General features: G+C 41.3%; 1 protein-coding gene across 1 annotated transcript in view; it reads right to left on the bottom strand.

The window, feature by feature from the left end:
- Positions 1–2,388: 2,388 nt before the first annotated feature.
- Positions 2,389–15,475, bottom strand: part of Khdc4 (KH domain containing 4, pre-mRNA splicing factor) — a 32,426-nt gene continuing 19,339 nt past the window's right edge. Inside the window, exons 11-14 of the mRNA XM_059265620.1 lie at positions 7,070–7,231; positions 5,714–5,826; positions 4,502–4,593; positions 2,389–3,722 (exon numbers count right to left, since the gene is read on the bottom strand). Of these exons, the coding sequence (XP_059121603.1) occupies positions 3,523–3,722; positions 4,502–4,593; positions 5,714–5,826; positions 7,070–7,231 (567 nt within the window). The 3' untranslated portion in view covers positions 2,389–3,522. The remainder of the gene's footprint in view (positions 3,723–4,501; positions 4,594–5,713; positions 5,827–7,069; positions 7,232–15,475) is intronic.

Genomic DNA, 15,475 nt, shown 5'->3' with positions numbered 1-15,475 from the left:
GATCTGAATTTAATTTCTAGCACCTGAACGGTAGCTCACAACCATCCATACCGCATTTCAGCGCATCCACCACCCTCTTATGTCCGCTGGCAGGCCCCAGGCATGCAGGTGGTGCACATATTTACACGCAGGCAAAACATACATACACGCAAATAAAATCTATTTTTTTAAAAAAGCAGATCAGCCAGGTGTGGGGGATTACGCCTTTAATCCCAGCAATCAGGGCAGAAGCAGACGAATCTCTGAGTTTAAGGTCAACCTGGTCTACAGAGTGAGTTCCAGGACAGCCAGGGCTACACAGAGAAACCCTATCTCAAAAAAAAAAAAAAAAAAAAAAACAAACCCACAAAGATGTAAATAAAAAGCAGGTCCAGGCCAGTAAAGGCTACACAGTGAGAACCAGTCTCTTTAATTTATAAGATCCAGCACGGACTGGGCACTATTTTCATCCACTCTGCTCATCACATACAGCAAAACTTTACTGCATTATGCTTGCAATCTCCACTTCTTTTCTGTTGGAACAGGGGGTAGATTCGAGCATCCTACCCGCGATTTCCTTATGACCAACACATAAACCTTCTATGAAAAACTTTCCTTTTTTGATTTGGTGTGTTGAATACGTATTTTGGAGTTGTTTGTTGGGAAAGTGTTAAGTGTGTAAAAGAATAGGTTAATTAGGACTATAATTGCTATTAGAGTGGCTAAGGGTAGGTTATTATTTTTTAGTAGTTGAGTGATAGTTAATTTTGGTAAGGTTTAAATCCTTTTATTTCTAGGATAATAGGAATTGAACCTACATCTAAGAATTCTAAATTCTTCGTGCCACCTAAACACCTTATCCTAATACTAGTAAGGCCAGCTAATTAAGCTCTCAGGTGCAGTTTAAGCTGCCTCCAATTCCTTGGTATATCAGTGCGAAGGGAAGATCAGGAGGGGGCAGAAAGGACCATTAAGGGTCCTTTATAGCCCAGGCTGACCTCAAAACCATAGCAATCCTGCCTCAGTCTTCCAAGTTCAGTATTGTCTTATATTGAGGGTCTCAATCAATCTCATGTAGTCCAGGCTAGCCTCAAATTCAAAATCTCCCCGTCTCCAGCACCTGAGTTCTGGGATATGTGCCTTCATAGTCTACTGCAGCTTTTAAAAAACAGGGTGTGATGTTAAACAGCTATCCTCCAACCTACTCGAGAAGTCGAGAAGGGTGACAAGTTCAAGGAGTCTCAGCAACTTGATAAGACCCTGTACTGGTAGTTTAAATGAGAATGCCTCCATAGGCCCATGTTTGAATGCTTGGTGCCTGGTTAGTGGAACTGTTTGGGAATAAGCAGTAGCCCTCAGCTACTGTTTGAGCACCATGCCTGTCTGCTTCCAGACATGATTTCATGGACTAACACTGTAAGCAAACCCCTAGTTAAATGTGTTTTTTTTTTTTTTTTTTAATAAGAGTTGCCTTGGTCATTGTGCGTCTTCACAGCAATAGAATAGTAAGTGAGAAATGCTGTCTCAAAATATTTTTATTTGTTTGTTTAAGATAGGGTCTCTCTCTCTCTCTCTACATAGTCCTGGCTGTGCTAGAACTATGTAGACCAGACTAGCCTTGAACTCAGATCTGCCACCATGCTCAGCCTTCAAAATAAATTAAAAAAAAAAAAAAAAAAAAAAAAAAAAAGCAAAAGCTAGATACCCAGACATGGTAACAGGCCTAGAAAACCAATACTCTGTAGACGGAGGCAGAAGGCTCTCTCAATGTCTGTCTAGTCCACACATCGGAGTTCCAGGGCAGCCAGCGCTAAATAACAAGACCCAGTCTTCAAAATTCCAAAGTGGAGGAGGGCTGGGATGTATCTCAGTGGCAGAACAGTAGCATGGACACAAAGTTCTGGGTTCAATTGCCAAAAGCACAAAGCAGAAAATAAAACAGGGACTGAAGAGATGGCTCAGCCATTAAGAGCACTGGCTGCTCTTCCAGAGGACCTGAGTTCAATTCCCAGCACCCACATGGCAGATCAAAACTGTCTGACTCTGAGGATATACTTTGCAGAGTTATAAACTCAAGGACTATAAGCAAATATTGGAGACTGCTAAGTTTTTGTTGGGTAGGGATGCAATTGCATGATGCTATGAATAAAGAAGTTTCTAGAGGGGCTAGAGAGATGGCTCAAAGGTTAAGAGTACTGGCTGCTCTTCCAGAGGACCCGGGTTCAATTCCCAGCACCCACATGGCAGCTCACAATTATCTGTAACTAGCTCCAGGGAACCCAATACCCTCACAGAGACATACATGCAGGCAAAACAACAATGCACATAAAAATAAATAATAAATAACTTAAAAAAGTTTATTGGTATTAGTGTATGAATGAGCTGCAGAAGAAAAAGAAATGACAAGCAGAATATTTATACATTTATTTATAATGAAATTATGGTCTAATTATTTACAACACAGAGAAATCAGAGAATAAGTTTGTACAAAGCCAGCCTCCAAAGTATTCAAAAATGTGCAAAAATGACAGTCAGTATCTCAGACACTCCTGGCTCAGCCAGCCACCAACCAATTCCTTCACTTCCACACATCAATATTTAACCCACTTCTAGCTCAGCAACCAGTTCCTTCACTTCCACACATCAATATTTGATACAAAAAAGTTCTTTTGGCAAAACCTGCAATGCCAAGAAAAAGGACAAGTTGCAATTCCAGTCAGAGTCCACCATCCCACCGGAGTTATCAAGTCTCTATTTTTGCGGCAAGCAGTTCAGAAAGAGACAGATAACTGTGTTTCATTTCTGTACTGAGTTCTGAATAGCTCTCACCAGCTTTTAGTCACATTTTCTTTGACCCAGCTGAAAACAAGGAGCTTAGGAGGGCAGTAAAATAGCAATGGCCACCTGGAACAAGTGTGCCAAAAGGTGCCAACTCTGGATCATCCCAGTGAAGAACAACGGGAAAATAACCATTTCCTATTCTGGATCCAGCTGCACCTGACCATTTTAAATTAGTACAACAGCATTTTCCAAACAGAAAAAATCCAAATGGAAAGAGGGATGAGGAGCTCTTAGAATTCAATGTAAGTACTGGAAGGAAGGGTCTTAAAACCATTTCCCACTAATAAATAGTAAGGCTTTGTTTGTAACCAGTTATTATCAAAATTGACCCAATAGTAGTAAAATACAAATAAAACTTTCTTTACAACATAGTTGAGGCTATTCATTTGGAAAAGGCTAGACCAGGTCAGACATATGTGGCAATGACTCAGTCCTGATGTTTCTCTGGACAAGCACATTTCATCAACTGTTAAAAAGCTTGACGCAAATTTGTGGTTCTAAGTGAGTTTTAACGGATATTATGCCACTGCAGAAATAGGGTTTTAAAAAGAATGGCGTCCCTTTATGACAGAGGACACTGTGTCCCTAACGTCTTCAAGGTCCAAGACGGCCCCCAGAACAGGTCCCAGAGTCTTGTTTAATCAAGTGCATGCATTATTGCTAAGAAGAGTCACCGAGCGTCCAAGATCTGCCCACTGTTTCTCATGGGGCCATCCAGAACGGCATCTGCTGCTTGGCTCTTGGCTGCGATGCAGGGTACTGATAGCCCAAACTCCAGCCCTGTGGAAAGCTACTTGCAGTTTTATGGCCTCCATGTTCCTCCTCTTCATCAGAGGAGTCTGCAGCGTAAGCTACTAAGCCAAGTCCCTTCTCGGCCGTTTTCATCTTCTTGGCTGGATAATCTAGAAGAGAGAACAACCCAACCCCATTCCCCACCAAGAAAAAAAAAAAACACCATAAATTCGTTAATTAAAAAAAAGATGTTAATTGTAAGTGGTTAGTTGGACACCATTTTGTAGTCACAGGGTCAATTTGGGTCACCCCAAAACGTTGATGATCACACGAAAAACAGCCAGCACCAGCAAATGAGAATCCACCAGAACCATGTAAGAAAACAGAGAAAGAAAAAAGAAAAAAAAAGGAAAAAAAAAAAAAAAAAGAAAGAAAAAAAAAAGGAAAGTTAGCAAGTGAGTCTCTGAGGACTAACATTTCACCTCTTAAAGAGCTAAAAGAAAAGAAGAAAAGAAAAAAACTATTTTCTTCTGCTGCTCATTTTTATCAACTGGAGGCAAGGAACACAAATGATCCCATGCCCAGGATGAAGAGTACCGGAATGCTACTAGGTGATGGGCTCAGCACCCCCGACACAAAAGCAAATTAACTTTCCCTAAATCTGTATCAGATGACCTCCAGTCAGACAACATGAGCAACAATCATTGTATTTCATAGGATTTTAATAACACTGATGATATGTATAAAAATAATAAATCAAGCAACTCTATTCCTGACACAGAATAGTTAAAAATAAAGCTATATACTGTCCTTATAAATTAAAAAAAGATATTATTAGCCAGTAGATTATAGAGGTAGGATTAAATCTGAATGACCATTAGGTTAGGAAACTAATAGCTTACGACCACCCTACTTAGTCACTCCCATCCCCCAGCCACACTTTACTTACCATGGCTTCCTGTCAAGGCCCCAGACCCATTCCTTTCATCAGACTCTGTTTTTATTCCAGTCACTGGAAAGGCTGGTGGAGGCATCAACTGCCTGTTAAAAGCAGGACATTTTCTTTTTAGAGAGATTCAATTTTTTAAATTATCCAGTCAAACTAACATTAGCAACTGTTGATATAAATGAGTGAAGACTGCTGATAAACGTGAACTCTACCGTAACCATTTGTCTTTACCCTTGCCCTCCTCAAACCCGTCTACCAAACCTGTCTACCCCTTTATGAAAGCTATGTCACAACAGGAAAGGAGAATTGAGCATTAAATCCTAAAACTACACACTGATCCAAGTATCTCCATCCATGGGTGCTTTTTCTTTCTTTTTAAATTTTTCTTTTCTTTTTTTTTCTTTTTTCTTTTTTTGGTTTTTCAAGACAGGGTTTCTCTGTGTAGCTTTGTGCCTTTCCTGGAACTCACTCTGTAGCCCAGGCTGGCCTCGAACTCACAGAGATCCGCCTGGCTCTGCCTCCCAGTGCTGGGATTAAAGGCGTGCCACCACCACCGCCCGGCTTAAATTTTTCTTTATTTTTATATGTATGGGTATGTTGCCTACATGTGCCTACAGTTCCCACAGAGGCCAGGAAAGGGTGGTGGACCCCTGAAACTGAAGTTAGCAATGGTTGGTTATAAGCTATCAGGTAGGTGTTGGGATCTGAACCTAGATCCTCTCATTGAGTAGCCTGTGCTCTTACCCCGAGCCATCTCTCTAGCTCCACCCTTTTTATTTTTATTTTTTTGAGGCAGAGTCTCATGTAACCCAGCATGCCTCAAACTTCTGCCTTTACCCACTGAATGATGAAATTGCAGGCACCCACCACTGTATAAGACTATCATTCTAGCCGGGCAGTAGTGGCGCACGCCTTTAATCCCAGCACTCGGGAGGCAGAGCCAGGCGGATCTCCGTGAGTTCGAGGCCAGCCTGGGCTACCAAGTGAGTTTCAGGAAAGGCACAAAGCTACACAGAGAAACCCTGTCTCAGGGAAAAAAAAAAAAAAAAAAGACTATCATTCTAAAGTAGTAAAAATGGCTTGCTTGTATTAACATTTCTGTTACTGCCTAACCTTAGGGAAATGCCCAAAAGCAGACTATAACTGCCTGAGACATTGAAAGGGGTTATATCATCCAGTATTCAATTAATTGTTCTGATCCAATTAACTTACCTGTCCCTCTCTCGCTCTTTGCCTGAGGAACTTGCCGGCTTCGATCCTGCGCCTTCTATCTCATTCTGACTGGAGAAGCCTGTACCTAAATTAGTCATATGAATGGGTCCATGCTATGAGCAGAAAAATACAGTAGCATTAGCAAATCTACAACTGCTGCATTGACTTTAGCTCCTTAATGTAACTGTCAAGTGCCTCATCTTTCTGATAATGGCCATCAATTAAACGGCATTACATGTTCTCTGGGATTTGCGAGAGTAACTAGTCAAGTAGAGGTTCTTGTTTCTGCAGAACTTAGTCATGGATAAGGTGTAACTCATTGTTTAACCAACTGCTCTAAATCCAAATGGTTTCTGGACACCTGGTGACATTAAATGCAAAAGGTTTCGGTCTGAAGATGCCTTCAGGACTGTGATAAAACATAAAAGGTCCCTCTTCTGATGAAACAGCAACAAAACTGTTCTCATTTTTCCTGGTACTGGGGATTACACCCAGGACCTTGTGCAGCACACGCTACATATGCTCTACCGCTGAACTATATCTCCCCTAAATCATCTTATCAATGGCCATGTTCATAATGTGTTAGCACTCCATTTTTGACAGGCTTTTCCTAGGGTGGGAGAACAGGGTAGAACTGAGAGAAATTGTCCTTTTTTTGAGATTTACTTATTATGTATGCCTGCACACCAGAAGAGGGCATCAGATCTTATTACAGATGGTTGTGAGCACCATGTGGCTGCTGGGAACTGAACTCAGGACCTCTGGAAGAGCAGCCAGTGTTCTTATAACCACTGAGCCATCTCTCCAGCTTTTTTATCTTTAATAAAGTGGGCAAAAAGAACAGCAAATTGAAACCCACAGGTTAAATTCAAATAATGGAAGGAGAAAGCAGACTCCCCCAATATTCCTCTGACCTCCATACAAATGTGCAAAGAACTGGGCTAGGGCAGTGGTAGCGCACGCCTTTAATCCCAACACTCAGGAGGCAGCGAGTTCTAGGACAGCCAAAGCTGTTACACAGAGAAACCCTGTCTTGGGGGGGGGGAATCATAAATTTGAAGACTGACAGTTTTTGAAGAGTGGCGTTCAAGAGTGTTGTCACAAATAAGACAAAGCATGAAATTTTAACACAACTCCTGAATGTCAGTCACAGGAGACCTCCTTCTACGCTGTTTTATCACACTGACCTCAAAAACAAAAACATGGCAATCCCTCGAGAATAAAATCCTAACCTAATTTGATCGCAGAAGCAAAACTCCTATCCCATAAGACAGTTGATATGGATGCAAATTCTCTTACGTAAAGGGAGAACACAGCACGGTAAGATAAAGACAGGACATTGGATCGTTATTTAACCTGGTATCCAAGCAGTCCGGATTCCCGTTCATCAGGCAGCTCCTCTGTGAATCTCCTCTTCTGTGATTGGGGCTGAGCTGAGAGTGGGGGCTGGGGCTGGGGGCCAGCAGGCAAGGCAGTTTTGACAGGAGCAGCAGGAATAAAAGGAGCACTTATCGGACTCTAGGACCAAAGAAACCAAAGAGGAATAAAGTATGAGATGGTGGGTGAATAAATAATGTTGAGACTAGATCTGAATAGACAGCAAGTTTCAGGAATCTGCTATTTCAACCCTCTCAGAACTGACAACCAATGTGAGTGCTGATCCTCAGGCTGACCCTTCCTGTACCTGGCAAGTTTCAAGACAAGAAAAGAAGCATGCCTCAATGAGAACTTCCATTACTAACTAACATATATATTCACCTAATCTTTACATCCTTTGAGAGTCTATCATTATGTACCCCTTTATATGGGAAAATCCAGAGTCTTTGTACAGCTAATTATATCCAAGATCACACAGCTTTATCTATTATGCCATTTTACAACTCTAGTATAAAGAGCTGTAACTCAAAGCTGAGGAACTTTGGATCTATTTTAAGCATAAGCCTGGTGCTAGAGAGACGGCTCAGTGGTTAAGAGCAGTTTTTGCTACTGTTGAGGACCTTGGTTCAGTTCTCATCACCCACATAATGCACAACTGTCTGTAACTCCAGTTCCAGGTGATCCAATGCCCTATTCTGACCTCTTCAGACACCAGGCACACAATACAATGCATATACATACATGCAAAACACTCATACACATAAAACAATCTCAAAAGAGTACATGCACTTTAATTTCAGCACTCAGGAGGCAAAACCAGGCAGATCTTTGTATGCAGGTCTGGTCTATATAGCAAGTTCCAGGCCAGCCAAGGCTATATAAAGATCGTATCAAAATTGTAAAACTGTATTGATTAGAGATTATAATCAGAATTTAGTTTATGAGTCTCTTTAAATTTTGTGTTTGTGTGGCATGTATGTACACATGTGTAGTACATATACCTTGTGTTCACAAATGGAGGCCAGAGGGGGCATCTAGTGTCTCTCACTCTCCAAATATCCTTTGAAGCAGGATACCTCCTTGAAACTGAAATGACTTTCTGGTCTAGATGAAAGTCAAAAGGATCTTCTGGTTCCTGCCTCCTGGGAACTGGGGTTACAGGAGGGGTTATGTGCAGAAATGCCTGAATGCTAGATGCTAGAATCCAGACTGAGGTCCTCATAAATGCCCAGCAAAAACTTTTACCTGCTGGGTCATCTATCTAACCAGCCACTAAAGTCCTTTATTGTTATGAACTGTACATTCTTCTTTAGTACCTGTGGCAATGGTTTAAGACTGTAGTTTATTTTGGCATGGGTCCACTATGAGGAGCCCACATGGAAGAACCCACCATTAATCCCATGCTCCAATTTAGTCTTCCACTTACCACTGAGGATTGTAGATAACACACACAGATAAGCTAGATATCTCATCTTTTCCTAAACTTCTATTTTATTGATGGTGCAGGGAATTAGAACCAAGGTCAAACACTCTTATTGAACTATTCTAGCTGATAAAATTGGACTTTAACATTCTCATAAGCCTGAGGTTAAGATTTTACCTCATATCTATCATATCCCCAGAACTATTACATAACTTTTCACAACCTCTATTTCCTCATCTATAACATGGAAAACAAAACAGTAACACTATGGTCTATCTCCTGGAGTAAGAGTCAATGGGATAGGGCAACCTCATCAAGAAATAACGAACGAACCAAGCGGCGGTGGCGCAAGCCTTTAATCCCAGCACTCGGGAGGCAGAGGCAGGAGGATCTCTGTGAGTTCGAGGCCAGTCTGGTCTACAGAGTGAGATCCAGGACAGCCACCAAAACTACACGGAGAAATCTTGTCTCAAAAAAGAAAAAGAAACTCTACAGAGCAGTGGATTCTATTTCTCCACTGTTACTTGTATATAGTGCTCCTATGTCATAGAAATTTCTTTTTAAGAGCCCAGAAATAGATGGGTCTTCTCTGATACAAAAGATTTTCTTGCCGGGCGGTGGTGGCACACGCCTTTAATCCCAGCACTTGGGAGGCAGAGGCAGGCGGATCTCTGTGAGTTCGAGGCCAGCCTGGGCTACCAAGCGAGTTCCAGGAAAGGCGCAAAGCTACACAGAGAAACCCTGTCTTGAAAAACAAAACAAAACAAAACAAACAAACAAAAAAAAAAAAAAAAAAGAAAAAAAAAAAGATTTTCTTGAGTGCCATGTGTCAAATGAAGCCATTATTTTTCCCTTTCTTTTTTTGGGGGGTTGGGGGGTGGGGGTGAGGGGAGGAGACAGGGTTTCTTTGTAAAGCCCTGGCTGTCCAGAGGTTATTTTCTAAACCACTGTCAATAGACAGCATTGTTCTAGACACAACAGTATCAACTTTGGGGTGCTAGAGAGATGGTTCAGAAGTTAGGAGCACTGGCTTTTCTTCCAGAGGACCAGGTTCAATTCCCAGCACCTACATGACAGCTCACAACTGACTGTAATTCAAGTTCCAAAAGCTCTGGCACCCTCACACAGAGATGTACATGCCAGTAAAACATCAATGCACACAAAATAAAAACAAATAAAGAAATATCAACTTTGATAAGCAATATATCAAGTATTCCCTTTCTCATCTTTATACAACTATTGTTTCCATTATCAGAACTTTTGCCCTTCCCTCTTCCCCTCTCGAGACAGGGTTTCTCTGTGTAGCCATGGCTATACTGAAATTCACGCTGTAGACCAGGCGGGCCTTGAACTCAGAAATCTGCCTGCTTCTGCCTCCGGAGTGCTGGGATTAAAGGTATGCGCCGCCACCACTTGGCCCATTATCAGAACTTTTATAAGAGTACTTATATGCTAAAATCCCTATTATTGTGCATGGAATGATTAGATAGTCCAACCAAATATCCCCCATTTAAGCGATTAAATATTTGTATTACCATCTTTTATCTAGACAACTGGTCCTAAAAGATAAAGACAACGCTTAGCATTACAACATTACACTGTTTCCTATTACAGGTATACCTTTATCCCTCCCCGTAACGCTCTAGGGCAGTGGGACCTAGGAGAATGGATCTGATAAATGAAGCAGACTAAATCCCATGCAATAGCCAACTCTATTCAGAGCACCAGACAACTTACACTCTGAGGATTAAAAGGAATCACATGAGAAGAGTGTTCAATCACAAGGACAAGCATCATGTGTTAGACAAGTTGCACATGACAGATAAGCTTCATGTGGTACCAAATGTTTTCCCATGGAGGCACATAAACAAATAACAACAGCCAGTTGTAATAATCTGAAATAAACTCACTCCTATCCACTACACCTGGGAGGGCATTAAAACATAATACAAAAACAATTCTCTGTTAAGAAACTGAGGTCACAAGACTGTTGGTCTCTCCACGTTTTCTCACAAGCACTTAGAAGTCTCTTCACACAGCTTCATTCTTGGACCGTGTTCTAACATCGCCCTCCTTTTTATTTTATTTTTTTTGTTTTTGGAGACAGAGTTTCTCTGTGTTGCCCTGGCTGTGCTGGAACTCACTATTATGTAGACCAGGATGGCCTCTAAACCTGGAGATTCACCTGCTTCTGCCTACCAAATACTGGAAATAAAGGCCTCTGCCACCACTGCCTACCCCTTTTTATTTTTTTAAATTTAATTTTTTTTTTTCAAGACGTGGTTTCTCTGTATAACCTCCCTAGCTGTCCTGTAACTTTTTTGTAGACCAGGCTGGCCTTGAACTCACAGAAATCCACATGCCTCTGTCTTCCAAGTGCTGGGATTAAAGGCGTGCACCACCGCCCTTTTTATTTTTTAATAGCAGGAAATTCAGAGTGGTTTTAAGATGTTGTAGATAAATCTGTCATTTGATACTGAGTATACTATAAGCAAGCATATTGAATATTATAACAGTGGAAGTACTGTGTGTGATGCTTTGCCATTAAGAACAGGGATATAACCTATGATTAGTTATTGTTTACATTATTATATTGATCAGAAAAATCTAGAGAATAGCTTGAAAAAGAGATCCATATAATTAGTAGTTCTGGTATCTTTTAGAACATAAGCCCATTTTTGCCTTTAATAGGAACACAAATGTTATAATGTCCCGTGCAAATGGGAAGTGATTCAAATTCCAGTGAAAAATTAAAGGCAGCTCCTTCTTCAGATGAATGAGTCTACTACAGTCCCAAGGTCGTCATCAGCAGAGTCATTAGTGAAAATGACAGGACCTGAATCTACGCATCTACAAGCTGAAGCAAAGGAGGAGGAGGAGGAGGAGCATGAGATCAATACACATGCCCAGAGGCACTCACAGCAGACGTACAGGTCACCAGAAAAGATTCTCGGGTGACACAGGGCTCTGTGCGTTTCCTAGAACAAGTTCTCCCCCGGCGTACAGGGCCCAACTCAACCCCAGATTAACTTTCGAAATAGTCAACATCTCCTTCTGCCCTTTAGCTGGAGGTCTGCTATTTTTCTGGTAACTTCCACTGCCTCCTTGCCCTCTGCCTTGTCTTTGATGGCCAGGGCCAGAGGAGCAGAAGAGGAATCCAGAATGTTTCAGTGGAACCATCTGCAATGACAGATGCATACCCCTCCCAATTTTCTTCTGGAGAAGAAAAAAATAGGGCAGGTTAATGCATCAGCTTGCTTACTTCTTCCTGCAATAACACCAGGGAGGTTAGAGTGTACACGAGTAGGAGTCCATTGCTGGAAACAATCCTACAACATAAGCAGAATTGGAAACGATATTTAAGGTTTATGAGATAACCATAATATATGAACCAAAACAGCCAGTTCCACCTGCTGGGTGGAGCAGAAAATATTACTAGATTAATGAGTATCTGGGCCATGAGTCCCTCCTATACCCTTAGATGAACCATCAAGAATAGAAGTATCCATCTGCCTGTGGAATGGGAGAAGGTTGGATAATTTTTGTAATCACAAATTCAGTTTCTGTATGAAAATCTCATAGCTGGATAATGATTTCCTACCCTTCCACAGTAATCTGCAAATCAAATTTGAAAATCCATTGAGTTCTGTATCACTCTTAAAAAACTGACTATTACTTAAGGGTAGTATAATACAGCAAGGACCAAATCCATATAAAAGTTCTTGCCTCTCAAGGGAATACATGAGACTATCCGGTGCTGACTGTCCTTCTACAATTTTAAATAGACTGGCTAGTGCATAGGAAATACCAAGTGCAGCTCATGAGGCCAGGGAGGAATTGGGAAACAAATTTTGTGCCCTAGCTTGCTGAGGCTGTAAATTTAGCATTACCATAAGCTCTTCAAATTCTCATTTGGAAGTGGAGTGAATTTAAGATAGGATTATCAAATACCTAACCACACTCTTCAAAGTTATTTTCAGTCAATGGAGGATACGTATCTAAAGGAGGCTCTAGTATGGAAGCTGAGGGAGCCAGAAGGTGATAACTCAGCCTTTAATCCCAGCACCTGGGAGGCACAGGCAGGTGGATCTCTGTGAATTCGAGGCCAGCCTCCTCTACAGAGTGAGTTCTGGGATAGCTAGGGCTGCACAGTGAAAGAAATACAAAAACAAACCTAAACAAAAAAAGGGGGGGAGGGGAGCTGAAGGAGTTGTCACTGACATAGCTATCAGAGGTGCTGTTTTTATTTTTTATTTTGCCTGAACGGGGAAAATCTTATTTGTCTCTTCTTACCAATTTTAAGGTTTGACCATCCAGTTTATAGTCGTTCAAGAAATCAGCCATCTCTCTCTCTCTCTCTTTTTTTGGTTTTTCGAGGCAGGGTTTCTCTGTGTAGCTTTGGTGCCTTTCCTGGAACTCGCTTTGTAGACCAGGCTGGCCTCGAACTCTCAGAGATCTGCCTGCCTCTGCCTCCCGAGTGCTGGGATTAAAGGCGTGCGCCACGACTGCCCGGCTTCATCTTTTTCTCTTAATATCCTCCTTACCTTTCCTAAGCATTTTGATAAGTTGGAATTAATGCCCAATTGACCCAGAATTGAACCTTTTCAATATTCTTTTGGACCCTATCCCATACTTCCTCATTTAAAGTTCCTTGTTCTGGAAACCAGGAATTATAATCATAAACAACTGGCAAGCAATCTAATAGTAGTGATTTTAATACTTGCGCTGCTCCTTTGTTTAAAAATGGTACATCATCTCAACATAAGGAAAAGGCTTCCTTGGTTTCTGCCTCGCTATTCTTACTTATTTTTTAGGGTCCCAACACTTTTATCTCATAGGGACCTGCCTTCAGGTCCCTATTCTGGGTGCCACTTGTTTACCACTGTGAAAGCAAGGGGATGTGGAAGAATGGATCCTAAAAATGAAGTGGACTAAAATTTCATGAATAGCCAACTCTATTCAGAGCATTAGACAAGTTCTGAGGGTTAAGAGGAGTCTCATGAGTAAAGTGTACAACCACAAGAGCAAACCACACATAAATAACAATAGCAAGTTGAAAAGAATGATCTGAGGTAAACTCACCCCTATCTGCTAAATCTGGTAGGGGCAAGACAGCGTAATACAAGAAAAATTCTGTCTTTGAAGAGACTGAGGTCACAAGACTCCTCACACGACTCCAGTCTTGGACAGTGTTCTGACAGCCCTGACAAAAGGCATCTGGATTCTGCACTGGCAAGCTGAGCGTTAACATGCAATACAATGAGTAAACCTAACAGCACCACTTTTGGGTCAGTAGTATTGTATCCTTGCTATTTTCCCAAAGTCTTAGCTTGCTAAATTAGTCTTGATATCTCCACAAGCCATCCACTCTTTCTTTTGGGGCAATTCCTCTGGATGGGTTTTTCATCTATCTTAGCACATTTCAGTTGTCTAGGGGACTCTGGGATACTACCCTGGTCAGATGGACTGAAGTGGGAATCATCTGAGACTTCATTCATTTTCTGGAAATAAACAAGCGTAACTTCTCCCTAATGTTAAAAGAACATCAGGGCCTTTCCACTGATTAGTCTCTAGACCTTTCCATCTATCATAATACATTAAGATGTATCTCCTGAGCCAGGCGGTGGTGGCGCACGCCTTTAATCCCAGCACTCGGGAGGCAGAGCCAGGCGGATCTCTGTGAGTTCGAGGCCAGCCTGGACTACCAAGTGAGTTCCAGGAAAGGCACAAAGCTACACGGAGAAACCCTGTTTCGAAAAACCAAAAAAAAAAAAAAAAAAACAAAGATGTGTCTCCTTTAGAGGAAAATGCTTTTGGGGAGCAAAAAAACATTACCCTTTAAAGTGGAATGTGAGGATTGAGGGAATCCCTGAAAGCGTCACAGCCAGCAGGGAAACAATCTGGGTGATGTAAGAATAAAACTTGGTCCAGCTTCACTTAGTTAGCAGGTATATTTCAGCCACATTTAAGCCCAGCACAATTCTGAGAAAAAGTTTCCTGATGACAATTGACTCAGTCCCATGAGTACAACAGAGCTTAAGACATGTTTTCACCAAAGCACTACAAAGCACATATGGCTTCTTCCATAAACATGGGTACAGTTGAATCAGAAACAATGCTCAAGATAAGGGTCTAGGGAGAATGAGGAAAACGTTAATAATGCCTGTGGATTATTTACTCTGGCTGTAGTAAATACAGCTGGTATCTTTCATAGGAAGGGTATTATGTACTGAGAAGAAATACTTGATAGTTAAGGGCGAAATTCTAGGATAAACAAAATGATATTCTGGGGATACATGTGACGCCTGACCCAACAGAGGGCAAAGGACTGCCAGGTTGTAAACTACATCCTTTCCCAGCATTCTGGGAGGAAGACAGGTAAACATCTTCCTTTGAAGAGACAAGCCTGCATGATTAACTTTTCCTGGCTTCTCCAGGGCTTATCTATGTGTGCACACAGGCCTTTTCCCTCCACAGCAAAAAAAAAAAAAAAAAAAAATTTTAAATGTAAACTAAAAGTATAGAATAGTATTTGGAGATATAGGTGGGTGTAGCCATATATCTTTTAATTAACTATTTATAGTGTTCCATAATAGTTTTACCCTATGGATTATAAGAGATTTTTTTTAGTAACATGATATAATTTTTTTGTTTATTTATTTGTTTTTCGAGGGTTTCTCTGTGTTAACAGCCTTGGCTGTCCTGGAACTTGCTTTGTAGACCAGTCTGGCCTCAAATTCACATAGATTCACCTGCCTCTACTTCCCAAATACTGGGATCATAAGCATGCACCACCACATCCAGCTGCAACTACATTTTATAACTGTAAAACTTATTAAACCCTTTGCTAGTATAAATTGGACCATTATCATTAGTTGTAATGGGTCCTAGAAAGAAAATGTATATTCCATATATAATATAATGGTAGTTTTCTGGAGCCCCCAGAGCCCCATGTCACACCT

The sequence above is a fragment of the Peromyscus eremicus genome, chromosome 6 (assembly GCF_949786415.1).
Source record: "Peromyscus eremicus chromosome 6, PerEre_H2_v1, whole genome shotgun sequence".
NCBI lineage: Eukaryota > Metazoa > Chordata > Mammalia > Rodentia > Cricetidae > Peromyscus > Peromyscus eremicus.
The sequence above is the reverse complement of the archived record's forward strand: the minus strand, read 5'-3'. Positions and strand labels throughout refer to the sequence as shown.